This window comes from Pezoporus occidentalis, unplaced genomic scaffold (genome assembly GCF_034315485.1).
Source record: "Pezoporus occidentalis ecotype Australia unplaced genomic scaffold, CSIRO_AGI_Poc_V1 ctg17, whole genome shotgun sequence".
In the NCBI taxonomy this organism is placed as follows: Eukaryota; Metazoa; Chordata; class Aves; order Psittaciformes; family Psittacidae; genus Pezoporus; species Pezoporus occidentalis.
This window is the reverse complement of record NW_026913531.1, coordinates 4,031,553-4,045,831: the sequence shown is the minus strand read 5'-3', so window position 1 is coordinate 4,045,831 and position 14,279 is coordinate 4,031,553. Positions and strand designations below refer to the sequence as shown.

General features: G+C 37.3%; 1 protein-coding gene across 12 annotated transcripts in view; it reads left to right on the top strand.

The window, feature by feature from the left end:
• The first annotated feature begins 151 nt into the window (after nucleotides 1-151).
• CAPS2 (calcyphosine 2) overlaps nucleotides 152-14,279 on the top strand; it is a 32,965-nt gene continuing 18,837 nt past the window's right edge. For 3 of the 12 annotated variants that reach the window (XM_062613770.1, XM_062613769.1, XM_062613764.1), the window contains exons 1-7: nucleotides 635-830; nucleotides 2,096-2,202; nucleotides 4,552-4,598; nucleotides 5,884-5,929; nucleotides 6,056-6,172; nucleotides 9,228-9,401; nucleotides 11,741-11,863. In XM_062613770.1, coding sequence (XP_062469754.1) covers nucleotides 776-830; nucleotides 2,096-2,202; nucleotides 4,552-4,598; nucleotides 5,884-5,929; nucleotides 6,056-6,172; nucleotides 9,228-9,401; nucleotides 11,741-11,863 — 669 coding nt within the window. In that variant the 5' untranslated portion in view covers nucleotides 635-775. Of the gene's footprint in view, nucleotides 505-633; nucleotides 831-1,867; nucleotides 1,993-2,095; nucleotides 2,203-4,551; nucleotides 4,599-5,883; nucleotides 5,930-6,055; nucleotides 6,173-8,123; nucleotides 8,433-9,227; nucleotides 9,402-11,176; nucleotides 11,448-11,740; nucleotides 11,864-14,279 lie in introns of those variants that run through there. The other 9 variants (XM_062613767.1, XM_062613766.1, XM_062613765.1 and 6 more) reach the window with 9 other exon arrangements.

Below are 14,279 nucleotides of genomic sequence, written 5' to 3'. Positions count from 1 at the left end.
GTACCCGGCAGTGCCCCGCGGGCGGGGCTGACGCAACGTGACAACAGGTCGCGGGGAGGGTGCGTGACGGGGCGCGGTTACCATGGAGACGCATGGGCGTGGGGCAGGCCATTCCCGTCCGCCATGCGTGGCCCAGCGGTGAGACTCCTCCGCGACCCGGCCGTGCTCCGCCAGCGCTGCGGGTCTCCCCTTCCTTCAGCCCCCATGCGCTCCTGGGAGAGTACATGGCTTCCGTATAGCTGGCTCGTACAGTGCTGTTTGTGGTAAAGCTACTTCAGCGCGTTAACCGTTTAGCGCAGCAACGCTCTCTGCCCCCTGTGCCTTCAGCGGGGAGGATACTGCCTCTCGCTGAGACCTGTGAGGTCGTGAGAAGTCGTCGGCTCCTGGTTTTAAGTGCCCTGAGAGAGGGGGTTTGGATGGAAGGCCGGCAGGTTGGCCATCTCTGATCCAAGTAGGCCCTTCGGCTTGCTAAAGGAAAGGATTCTTGGGAGGTAAACCTGCTCCGTAAGTAGGAACGTGGTCAGAAAATGTGGATGGTGACTTGAAAACAAGAGTGTCTGGTTTCTAGGAATTAAATGATTTTTGGTTCAAAACTGGCTGGGTGGAAGGAGAAACCATCAGAGCAGGAGACGGCATATTGATAAAATGTTGCTTGGAGCTGTTGGAGGCCGGCTGTGCTCCAGGAGGGCCCTTACCTCTTCCTGAAAATACCTCAAAATGCACGGTGCAGCTGAGAGCCAGGCAGCAGCTGTCAGCCAAGAGTGAAAGAGGTTTGATGTTGTCAAGGGGTAACAAGTTAGGACTGCTGGTATGGGAAGTTATCAAGAAGGGTAAAGGAAAGAGGGAGTTAAACGATGCTGTGATAAATGCATAAATGTATTGGCTTTCGCAAATCATAGGTGTGGTTATGTGGATATAACTGTACGAGTTTACAATAACAGAAACAAAGCTCGATAAAGACACAAGATTAGACAAGTTAAAAAGGGCTAGAACTCTTGAGCAAAACGGAGTCACATAGCAAAAGAATTTGTAAAGGTAAAAGAAAGAGGGGCAGGGACTTGATATAAGAAAAGCTAGTGCCTGGAAAACATAGGGGTAAAGCACTTTTTAGCTTAAGTTAGGTTGCAGAAAGAGAACAATGTTTATGTTGTAAGTCCGGAATTTAGTGGCACCAGTAAACATGAGTTAATTGTTTCACACTAGTCTTCTAAAGTGTCTTTAACTTTAAATAACAATGTTTGTGTTGTAAGTCTGTGGTGAGATAACAGCATTTAGTGGCCCCACTAAACATGAATGAATTATTTTACACCATCCTTCTACTTATCAGTTAGAGACAGAGCCTCCCAAAATCTGCTAGTTTGGGATGCTCCTTGCCTGCCCATCCTGCAATAAATTTTGCAGGAAGGTCACACTGTTTTAAATCTCTGCTAGTTATCAGAAGAATTACAGGTATGGCTGGTTTCAGCTAGTTGTGTGATTACTGGGGCGTCCAACTGTGCCAAAGGTGAAAAGTACACTGTGAGGAAGACTGCTTACTTCATCTTGAAGACCCCTACTTACAAGAAGACTGCTTACTGCATCCTCAAGACCCCTGCCCCCAATCAACAGAGAGCAGTGTGCAAGAGGAGGAGACTTATGATGATAAATTCCTGGAGCTAGTTACAATATTCCCCGCCTATACACAGAAATTATGAATATGTATAAGACTAATGCAATACTGAAAGTATATAAACCCATAACAAATACTAATTAGTTGTGCCTCTGGCTACGGTCATGTGCCCAATGCTGTTTCTTTTGCTTTATTGGCTTTGTCCCTCAATAGAAACTTGTTAACTCATTTAGAGGAGTGAGTTCATATTTCACAATGCAAAGATGTAAATCTGAACAGGAATCTGGTTAAGCATTAGTAAAGAAAGACTGAAGTTAAGAGGTGGTGAAAAAGGAAAGCCAGCAACATTTCACAGCTTGACAAAGACTTCACCCAAATCATCGGTGACAGACCCGCTCTTTCTAATGCAATAATAGGATTTTTTTTTTGCAGAAGTACTTATATAAAAAGTACATTATTTTCTCAGTAGCCTTTTCTGTTTTTCAGTTTATTCTGAAGTTGTTCATTGGCTTTGGATGGATTTGGAAGTTAAAGGAGTTGCTGCATCCCCTCAAAGGCAGGTTCAGCTGTCAACGAGGGGGAAGAAATATCAGGTGTGTTAACAGAAGGCTTGTGGTTGTTTTCCTTCTTTGTCATCTTAACAAATATTTTAAACATACTTCAGAAGGTTCTTAGTTTGATGCTATAATGCATCCTGTGGAGAAGGAAGCTTTTAACGAAATTACTTTTGTCAAGAAATAGTTTATCATGACAGCTTCTCAAATGAAGGTGAGAATTGCTAATTAAAACAGCTGCCTTATAAAAACTGATATTCTGGTTACTTGACTGGGATGTGGAGAACTTGGGAACAAACTAATGCGTCCAATTCAGAGCAACAGAGACTTGATCCTGTACTGTGTGCTATCTCAGGCTGTTGGTGAAGTTGGCAACAGGTTCATCTGTTTTTATTTTACAAGACAGCGCTAAAGTAAAGCAACCCCCAAAACATAATTGGAAAAGGCATGATTTCAGATTGATGTGTAAAATGAATCCCAGTGCTCTGTATTCAGTCTGAAGGGGAATTTTGTTTTCCAGGTATTCCTAATAGTCTATGTTTCGAAGTACATTTTAACCTCACAAGGTCACTATGGCAGAAGCTTTCAGGCTAACTTGAAAGCCTGAATGTGATCTTGGATTCTGAGGGCCACTGTTTTTATTTTAGCCAAGGTAAATATTAATATTGTTAGTTGATTTTTCTCACAGATAGTGTGTACCTTATGTCCATGAAGTCAAGTTAATTGGTAATCTTCCTTCAGCCCCCAAGCACCCATTTAACTTCCTTATTTGCTGGGTGACCCCATTAGGAATTCTTTGAGTTTGACTGCCAAGTTGCCCTTTTCCTTTTATGTTTGTTCATGTTTGCTTTAGAATGAAAAAGGAGCTTTTGTAAATGATATCACATCAATGTTATAATGTTACCTCTTAACCAGTCTTTTAAGAATGAAATTCCTGTGAATGACAAGAACATTTTGAGGCATTTAGTATAGGTTGTAAAAGAAAAGGAATGTCCGTTTTTCTCTAATCTCCCATCCCTTTTGTCTTCTCTTTCTTGCCCCCCTCAGTTTCCAAATTTAGACTCCCTAGTCCATGAGATTCTTGTTAGCTTGCAAAAATAAATCACAGATAAAAATTAGGTAGAAACTGTGTGCTTGACCCTGTAAATTTGGACAGTCCAGGATGATTTTTGTTTGCTTTCTTCCTGATTTGATGACTTCTGGAAAAGGAATTACCTTAAGACTTTAACATCTAGAATGTGGTATGTTATTTATCTTATCACAGTTGAAATGGTACAAAAAATATATAGACTTGTGATTTAATCCATTGCTTTTAGTCTTGTGTTAGCTCTCTTAAGGGGTTTTTACATACTTAACCACAAGGTGGGGATATTTATTGTGCGCGACCTTACTGGGGAGGAACTATTGTTTTTAAATCCCCTTTTTTTTGAAGGCACTAGAGAGTACTGTTGCTGAACTGTGAACTTCTTTTTCAGGAGCGGGCTTACAAGGGAAAGAAAGGAGTTACAGTTTTGTGACTGCTCTCAAATCGTGACAGGACTTAGGGAACCGCTGGAAACAGGATGTCTGCTCATTTCAGACTGTGATGCTGAGATCTCTGAGCTGAAGAGTGTGAAAATAAAGATAATGGCCCTGGTTCAGAATATGCCTGAACCACATATTTTATTTTTTTTCAGACTGGGACGCCAGCTAGGGGAATTGTTACTGTGTCCTTATCCAAGTCAAACAGTCTTCCTTAGGGATTTGCTGTTGTCTTCTCTGCAGAAAGCTATAGTGGAGTAAATGGAGCTTTGGCTTGTCTTTTCTCTTGCCATATTGTTGCTCATTTCGGTTTGGAGGGCAATATGGTACACAGCCATGCAAAATAAACAGTGTGAATACAGAAGCTGCCTAGTCACCATCGTGTGCTGCCGTACGAAACTGGGGTGATACACCAGACATGAGGTCTTCTTTGGGGTCTGAGCTAGCTCCTTGGGAGCCAGCTGGCTGTTGGTATTATAGTTTTGGTGTAAGGGTTGGCTGAGGGGTTGGCTCCCAGCCAGCAAGGACAAAGTGACGTAAAACCTCGTGAGTGATGATTGCACAAAGCCTCAGGAACATAGGTTATTTTAAATGCATTATTAATAGCTGCTGTGGATGATATCTGGATTCTTAATGGCTGGAAATCTTTCTGTCATGATGAATATTCAACCTTTTAGTCTCATGGTGCATAAGAATCAACTTTCGATGGAAAGTTTTTGTTTTGTCCTTTTGTTGGTAGCACCTCAGTTAAATATGTCAGATACTTTGAAGCACTGGTTTTAAATATTCCAGGGGAAATTGAAACAGAGAGCTATATATTTTAAACCTGATCCCCACAGGTATGTAGTTAATGTGGCTTTCTTTTAGGGCTGGAGACCAGATACACGGGCTACTCGTGGTCCTCGCCCACCAGAGTAAGTCTGCCTCTGTTTCTGATCAGTTTGTTTAATTCTGCATTATTAACACAATGCATTTGCATTTGTATTGATATGCAACTTGGTGTTCCATGAAATTTGTCATCATAGGCTTGTTTTCTATGATTTATATTTAGAGTTGAATATTTGATGCATTATTTACATTGGAATAAAGTTGATTTACATTACTTTGAGCTTTATAGTTGAGTTGTACTCGGAGCTTTCACATTTATACTTAGTCTTTCTTGAATATTCTAATGTAGTAGTCTGCAAAAGGAGAAAAACCTTGACCTTTTTTGCAGGTATTACAGTATAAATTACAGAGCAACTGTTATGAAGGGTTTTACAAGCAGTGGAAAATTTTGTACAGTGCTTATAAAATTTAAGTGACTTCTTCAGACTAGCAACATCTGCTATTCCAAGGACTATGTTTGACAGTTTAGTTTTTCCATTTACTAGAATGCCTTACAGCCAAAGTAACTTTCTACATTATTTTACAAGTATGTGTGACCATGACCTTGGATTGTTCATATTGAACATCAATTTCTGTGTGCTCTCAGCCATTCTATAAACAGAAAAGACTGGAAATTAAAGAGCTCTTTTATTCCAAGAAGTAATATTGTTACAGTAGGGTTGTTTGGAAATACTGGTGGTAAAATTAAAGAAAAAAAAAAGTATGCATGGTACTACAGGGTATACCTGGAGTAAAGGCAGAAGGCACAGAGATGCTTTGGTGAGTTGGGGATGTTTTGATTACTTTAAGAATACAATACTGAAGTATAGTTGGCTTCCATTGTGTTAGTCTCTTACAAAAAGTTCAGAAGGTTTTCATCCCAAGGATCTATTGCTCCTCTGCTGCCTCTGTTGACTGATTATAGAGGGGTGTTGACACAGGCCTGCTGTGGAAGACAAGATTTATGGTCCTGTTGAATCAATAAGGAATCCCTGATTTATGATCTTGTTGCAGCAGCTCCTGTTGGGGAGTGAAGAGAAGCCAAGGTGGCCATGCTGGGAGTGAAGAAAGGCTTTGTAGGGGCCCTTTTTGGCTGCTGGGGTACTCTGAAACTGGGAAAGAGGAAAAGCTCAGTGGCGAGTTCTGGTGCTGAAGCAAGAGGGGCTAATAGGAATTTGCTAAGTATGCCATCTCTAGTTGTACTGAAACTGTTCATAGCTGTGAAATTTTTTTAGAAGGAGCTACTAACAGTAACTAAAAAGTAGTTTGCTTTTACTGTAATTGAAAAATAAGAGAATGTATTGCTATTAAAATAGTTTTAACTTCCTGCAGGGTGCCATGCCTAGATCTAGGGAGGCTGAGAGATTCTGATGAAGAGGTAATTATGAATTACTTCTGTCTTGAATACTTTTTCGAATTTGTGTGTTGTGGGAGTTTATAAAAATAGCACTCTGAATATAAAACAATTATGATTGCTTGTCTTTTTTGTTTTCTGTAATTTTAGGATGGGGACTCTTACATACCATACAGTGGAAGTTATCTTCATGCATGCCCTCTGGATTCATCTTCAGATTGGAGAATATTACAAAACCCATATACACAGCATTATCAGGCTCAACAGGTCATTCTGTCACTACAAATATCTTTAAAATATCATAGCATGGTTTGGGTTGGAAGGGACCTTAAAGATCATTTAGTTTCAACCCACCTGCCATGGGCAGGGTCTCTTGCCACTGGACCAGGGTGCTCAGAGCCCCTATAACAGTAATTTAGAAAAATATGCTTAGCTTTCTTACTCAAGTTGTCTTTTTTTTTTTTTTTTTTCTTATGGCTAAACTTGTATCTCCAAGTGCTATTGGTCCAAAATATTTTTGGAAAAGTACTTTTTACTGAGAAGCTTCTAGAATATTTTAAAAATTCCATTTTATTATGTAACTTAGCTCTTCTTTGTTGGTTGATATGCTCATCCTTTTCACTGTGCTCGTATTTGAAGAGATATATTAATAGCCACGTTTATGAACAGTTTGTCAAAGCAACTGAAAAATGTAATACTTTTGAGGTAGCATGTAGCTTTGGTTTTTCTTTCTAAACAAAGTGAAACTTACAAAAATAATAAAGTTAAGATGGATAGTAGTGAGTAAGTGTATGATTGAAGACAAAACCCAAGTTTACAAACAGTAAGTATTATTCCTATGGAAGAATAGTTACTTTTGGTGAAATGAAACTTTTGGAGTTACAGACGGCCATTTCTTAATGGCTTTTTCTGAAGTCTCATCTTTAAAACAGAACTATGATGTTAACTTTGGGATTATAGCCAATCTGTTGCATCATTTTTATTGTTAAAATTTCTTGTTCACATATCAGCATATTTTTCCCCTGGATGACTAAGAAACTTAATCACCACTAATCTTAGGTGCTTTATAAGGGAAATCAGTAGTTCATATGCTAACACTCTGGTTTATAGTTCAGTACAGCTCTGAGAGGGACTCTTGATCAGGGACTATAGCTATAGAACAAGGGGTAATGGGTTTAAAGTTAAACAGGGGAAGTTCAGGTTAGATATAAGGAAGAAGATCTTTACTGTGAGGGTGATGAGATACTGGAAGGGGTTACCCAAAGAAATGGTAAATTCTTCATCCCTGGAAGCGTTCAAGGCCAGGCTGGACAGATCCTTGGGTGACATGGGTCTAAGGTGAGGCATCCCTGCCCATGGCAGGGGTGTTGGAACTAGGTGATCTTAGGGTCCTTTACAACCCTAACTATTCTGTGATTCTATACGTATAAATACCTTACATAATCATGGTAAAAATCTTACTACTAGCTGTATGTTTTTATTTGGTTAGCATGCAGGATATACCTGAACTTAACAATGTTATCTCCTTTTGGGAGAATTGGAAAACACTGTTAAAAAAATCTGTTATTTCAAAAATATTTAATGTACATAAGCCTAAGAAATCCTGTAATAAGTGTGTTTAAAACAGAATTGTAGCTAGAGGGAAAAACAATTATTAATTAATTTGTACATAACCTATGCCCCTTGAAACGATTAATATAGCAACAAGGCAGTATTCCAAACTGGCTCAAGCTCAAGGTGAATCTGCCAAGGTCATAATTCTATATGTTTCCCTGTATAGCCAAGTGGTTTTTCAATATTAAAAAAATAAGAATGGTATTTACATAAAAACTAAATTCGTTAAGTATGGGGTTTTGTTTGTTTGATTTGTTTTTTGTGTTTTTTTTTTCTTTTTGTTTTCTTTTTAAATAATGGACAAAGATATCCTCAGAATATCTCAGAATATCTTTGTGCTCAACATAGGTATTTATACATGTCATAAGGTGTTTCTGAAAACATGTAATTAGGGATAGGTTAATTTCCTCTGTACTGCATTGCAGACGTGCAGTGGAGACATGCTTGAGTTGCTATCCTCTTTTCAGGTCTGTATGCCTGTAATTTCACTGCTTGCTTTACCTTTTTTTTTTTTATTTTTTTTTTTTAATACAAAGTTCATATGTATAATTCTGTCTACCTTCAGGAAGGGTAATGAAAGGTTGGTATGGCTTTGTCTGTTTCTTAGGCTCTTTCTCCCTTTCTTCTCTACTTTATCTCTTCTTGCTTCCTTTCTGCTTCGTTATGCCTTAAATAGTGAAATGCTGAATATGCAGGAACGTGTCTTCTGTTCACTTACCCTCTTTTGCTCTTCTTCACTCTCTCATTTTGCCTGACTTCCCCCTTTATTTTTTGTGGAGAAGATTTTCAAGTAGTCCTAAGGTATTTTAACACATCTCTCTGAGTGGCCTTTCTTTCTGCATTGCTTGCTTCTGGGGCCCTGATGAGCATTCCTTTAGCAAGATATATTCCAGCTTCTTCAATAACAGACTATGTAAGTAAATCTTCCCAAAATAGGTCACTTTTTGAAGAATAATTTAGGCATACTCTTACCATTCAGGAATTAACCAGTGAAGGGATGTGGATCCTCTTTTGAAAGAGAAAGCTGCCTTTTCAAGAACACAAATCTGAGGTTTTGAGAAATGGTTTTCTAGAACAGGACTGTTATACTGTTGTTGCAAGATGAGATGCTAGGTAAGACCATCTTAGTTTTGTTAGTGTTGAGGAATATGTTAGTTATCTAGGGAGAGAAAGAATAATGGAGTCTTGGCCTTCTGTCACTGCTGCTGTTCCTACTGATCCAGCCTCCCTTGTGTAGAGCACCGAAGTGGACATAAAGTTAGGAAGGTACTTAGCCTTGTCAGCTCATGATGTCCTAGGGGAGGAATTCCGAGTACTAACACTCATCTGCCATCCAAGAATTAGAACTTCAGATTGAAAAAATCCATCAGCCCATTTTCAGCCTTAAAAAATCAAATGTCAGAATTCCCATTTTTGTAGTCTGTAACATTATATTGTAGGACAGGACCACTGAATCTTTGCTTCTCTCTTTAAATGTGATATAAACCCATTTAGGTGTGTCCTTTCTAGATTAAAAATGGCAGAATATGAAGAACTCTATGAAAATTAAGCCTGAATATGGAGTCCCATTTCCATTTTTTATTTATATGAAGCAGAGTGTCAAGAAGTTTCAGAAGTTATACTGGATGGGAATCATTATAATGCTGTTCTTATTCAATAGATAAACCAGAGGCTTTTATTATTGATTATTATTTTTTTTTCACTTTAGCGTTCTGTTTTGGAGCAGAAGACAATACCAGAAAATCTGCTATCCACAACAGACAGATATAAAGTGAAGTATCAGCAGTATGAAGCAGATATGAAGGAAGAATATAAGCAGTATTCTCAGAGAACTGCAGAAAAGAAAAATTACCTCCTCCAGTGTCCAGAAGCTTCAATAAAGGTAGCTGGCAAAGAAGCAATTTAATTTTTAAATAGCAAATGTACATTGGTATTTCATTACAGTGTTTGGAGAGGTTTGCATGTGTGCATGATTAATTTCTTCCGTGTTTTTATTGTAAAGAAATAAAAAATATAATTTCAGCATCTAATGTTGAGTAGGAAATAAAATATAGGAAGGTTGTTTCAGTTGTTCCAGAGTGAGAAACTGAGGTGCTCTGATAATCTAAGTATGCGTGTATTCTCTGTTAAGAAATGTAACATTTGCCCTCAGTGTATCTCTAGCCTGAGCATGAAGATTAGCATGATTGATAGGAAAGAGTTTGCCATCTAAGAAGATGAAAGACAGCAGGAAGATCTTGACAAAATGTTATTTCCAAATATAGAAATGCATTTAAGCTTTTTTATTTTTTTAAATGTAGAAGTATATTAATTATTCTTCTATTCAATTATGACTGAATATGGAACTTAAAAAAGAACTGAAAGATGTAGTCTGTAACTTAGAGAACTACTGACTGAAAATGGAAAGGAATATGGGGTTAAAATAAAGATATTATCTGTACTTTTTGCTTTGGCACTGTGAAAAATCCAGCACAGTTGGACCGCAAGCTGTATTAATTCTGCTAGGTTTCTTTTGTGTTTTTAAGTTAAAACTAAGATGCAAACAAGGGAAGATCAGTGGCAAGAAACTGGAAAACAAAGGGATGAAAAAAATCCCAACTTTCTTCTTGTTTTGGAAAACAGAATGGGAAAGGGTGATTGGAGAGAGCAGGATATTGTAGGTATAAGGAAAGAGGAAAGACAAGAAACACTTGTGAGCACTGGCTGAATGCTGTTCAGCGCTGAGGGTAGATGACCATTTTAAGAATCTTAACGAAAAGTTAAATATGTAAATGTTGAAGGAACATATTGTGCTTGTTGCTTTTCAGAGAAAAGGGTTGTGAGGAATAGCAAGTTTACTGATTTTTATTTGCTTAATGTTCAGTAGAATGGAAAGGAAAGGTCTTGTATAAGACAAAGATTGTTTCAGGTATTGTTGTTAATGTTTTGCATGTATTGTTGATTGATAGTTTTAAAGGAGCCTTCTCCTCTTATAGTCATGCTTCTAGTGTTCAAATAAAAGCAAGTACCTATAAGTAAACATTCTGTGAGTAAACGAGTCAAATGGAAAAAAAAGTTCTGCTTTTTCTTTTCTTTTTTTTTGTGTTTGGTGGCAGCTAAAATTGACGGTTCTGGGGATTTGTTGTAGTATTACCTTTTTGATTAATAATTCCTCTGTACCAGTCTGACACTGTCCCGTTGTCTATTTTCTAAGGAGTGACTGCTTTATGTTATGTACTACAAACCCATCGAAAGGATATGTACAGGAGTGGCCAAATTAATCTGAAACTGAAGAAATAGGTGGCAAGTGTTTAATGTGAGAGAAAAAGCAGGACTGCTTATTCTGATGATTTTGGGTTCCAGAAAAATACTAGAAACCATTAGTGTCATTTTTTAATGACAGACTTTATTGTAATGTCTATCACAGTGATTTTCTGAGTTAGATGTTAGCACTACCTGATTAAATTAATAAATCAAAATCTCTTTACATTTCAAGATAATTACTATTTTATCTGATTAGTGGAACTTGTAATAGCTTCTTTTCAGAGAAGAAAAGTTGCTCTTAGAGGAGCATAGCTAACAAAACCTACTGGTGTGAGTTCTTTCCTGTGTTCCCTTCTTCCTGACTTCAGTAAACAGTCTCATGTGCCAGTTTTCTTAACAATCCTCCATGTAGGAGAGATTTTCATAATCCCCTCAGACTGATTTACAAGTCTGTTAGACTCAGTTCAGCTTTGGCTTTTCCCTGTCTAGACTGTATTTAATTTTTTTGTTGGTCAGAAAGCAGCATCTTTGCAATGGTGAACTTTGATCTCTATGCATGATGGCAAATCATAGAACCAGTCAGTTTCTTTTGGCTCTTGAACAGAACAGAGTGGATGAGCTCTCGCCTTCCTCAGGGAGGTGTTAACAGTCTACCTTCTCTGACTTGCTGCTGATTTTTCACAAGGTTTGTACAAACACAGTATTATTGAGATCTTTATTATTTCAGTATGGTTGATAGTTGGTAAGTATTCAAAAGGTATAAGGAAAGACTAGAAAGCAAGATTTATGAGTTCAGTTTCTGTAGAAAGCTAGACATTAAAAAAACCTTTTTCTAATTGGCAAGAAGTAGACAGAAAGAAAGAAAATCAACTTTTAAATAAAAAAAAAACTTTTAAATAAGTTGTTGAGGAAAATGTGTGTGGATTTTTCTTACATTTAACTAAATTCGATTTATGAGAAGCTTGTATTTTTGTGTAGGGTACACAGCTTAAAGACGGACATAATGATGATCTTACAGCTCTTGATGAGAAAGCTCTCCTGCAACAGTGCTATACAAGCAAGCCCTATAAGATGATGCACAGTATAAGGAAATCCGAAGCTGTAAGTGTTTTGGCTGGTATTATGCTGGTACTGTCTAGATTTCTAGAATGACTTCCCAGATGTTCAACTGAAGTTAGGCCTTTGGTGATTTGGTCTTAGTATATAATTTCACCCACTGAAATCGTGGTAGTTTAAACATTTGCTTCAATGGGAGCTGAACTGAGCAGTCCAGTGAGCAATTTTTTTTAATCTTACCTGCAATGCTTGTATTTTATGCAATTATACACTTATATACACTTATATACACTTATATACACTTATATACACTTATATACACTTACTTATATACACTTATATACACTTACTTATATACACTTATATACACTTACTTATATACACTTATATACACTTACTTATATACACTTATATACACTTATATACACTTACTTATATACACTTATATACACTTACTTATATACACTTATATAATGTATATAAATAAGAATGCAAATTATGAATAAAAAATATATACATACGACTAAGATTAACTGTGAGTTGAGTGAACCTAAGTAGTGTTACATTTCCTCTGGTGTGTAGCTTGTACCTCAGCCTGTATTCCATGATCTGTGGATTCCATCAGCTCTTACTCTGACTTGTTTCTAGAGTAAATGGGATGTTTTCCCTCATTAACTCCTGAAATGGACTATGCGATGAGAACTGGCTTTTAAAGCTGTATGGGCTCTGCTGATGATGTTAGACTGGGTCAGCCACAGGTTTGGTTGGAAACTGCAAGGATGGAGTTTCTGCAATATCTCTAGGCAACATCTTCCTGTGATACAATATTTTGCTTATGAAGAAGTTCTTCCTTTTTATTATCCATATAAGCCTCCCAAGGCTCAGTGTGTAACCTTTGCTTTCTGTTACACTGCCAGTGTCAGAAAACATTTGCTTCTGTGTTCATTGTAGCTTCCCTTTGGTTGTAGATGTTTTTTCAGAATGCCTCATAGCTGCTGCTTCTACAAACTAAACAAACCCAAGCTCCCTTAGCCTGTCCTTTCAGTTGCTTTGGCTCTGATCCTCTGTCAGATCCTTTCCAGGTTCTTCTCATTCTTATTGATCTTGGGAAGGAGGGAGCCCTGAAAACTGGAACCAAGTATGGCTTCACTTGCCCATGTAGAAGGGATTTAAAAATTGAATAGGCATACCCAATATATTAAAGAAATATATTGGGTATGCCTGTTTAATTTTTTAAATTAAAGAAATTTCTTACGTAGACATGTTTTTCACTTTTTTTAGGACTGGACAATAGGAGTCTCCCCTATTTAAGGCTAAGCTTTGAATTTTGAATAATTTATAATGATGAAGAACCTTGAGATTTGATATTGCATGGTTCAGTATTTGAATGTGCAGTGATGGCTTTTATAACTGGTTTTTGACAGCATTCTAACTTTCTCATGGAATACTAAGCCATGAGAAATTATATGAGATTGTAAAAGTAAATAAAATTTTTATTTATTCTGTTTGCTCATCACTATGCACTGCATTTTGCATCATTGCAAGCATTTATTTGGCATATTGCATTACTGAGGTCACTATTCATTTTCATGGTAAACAAAAAATCTTTTCAGAAAGCACTTTCATGAAGAACTTGAGGAACCTCATGTTTGTTACTTTTAGAATAAATTTAAAAATTGAGACTATAAGGTGAAGATAATTGAAAAAATTCTGAAGTATCATTAGGGTAACTACTTAATGTTAAATCAAATAAGCAGAAAACACTGAGAAAGGGAGCAGTGCAGGACCGCAACAGGTGCTTTAAAAGGAAGCCAGCAGGTATCTGAGCAATGTGTCACTGGGACCTTTAGAAGACCTTTTGTTACTGATTAGCATTCATGGTTGCGCAGGCTGGCTGACTCTTTCTAGGAGCTTCTCTTAGGTTTTCTCAGGTTCAAGCTTCTGCTAGTGATAGGAGTAATGGAGAAAGTCAGAAGCAGTAACAGCATATGTATTAATTCCATTGGGTGTATGTTGCCTCAGTCGTTGGCATTTGATTTTAAGGTGCTTTAAAAATTTGCCTAAGAATACACAATGTTAACATTTCCTTTTACTGTAATCATTGCAGAAAACTTTAATGTTGAAGATCTCTTAAGTTTTCTGTAGTTTGGGATGAAAGTTCCCTTTATTCAAGACAGATTATAGTAAATGTATCAATGCCAATAGATGCTATATATAATAAAAGTAGGTTTTGGGGGAAGAAGATTGGTTTTCTCTGAATAATTGTATTTTGTGAACAAGAGTTACTACTTTTTAACCGGAAAGAGCTGCTGCAAGTTCAATGTTTACCTCAGCAATATTGTAAATTGACAGTAGAGCTTTTGTCTAAGAGCTGAATGGAGGATGTTCCATGGACGAGTACATCTAGTGACCTAGAATTCAACTGAAAATCAAGGTGTAAGGTTTCTTTATTTTTAAATGC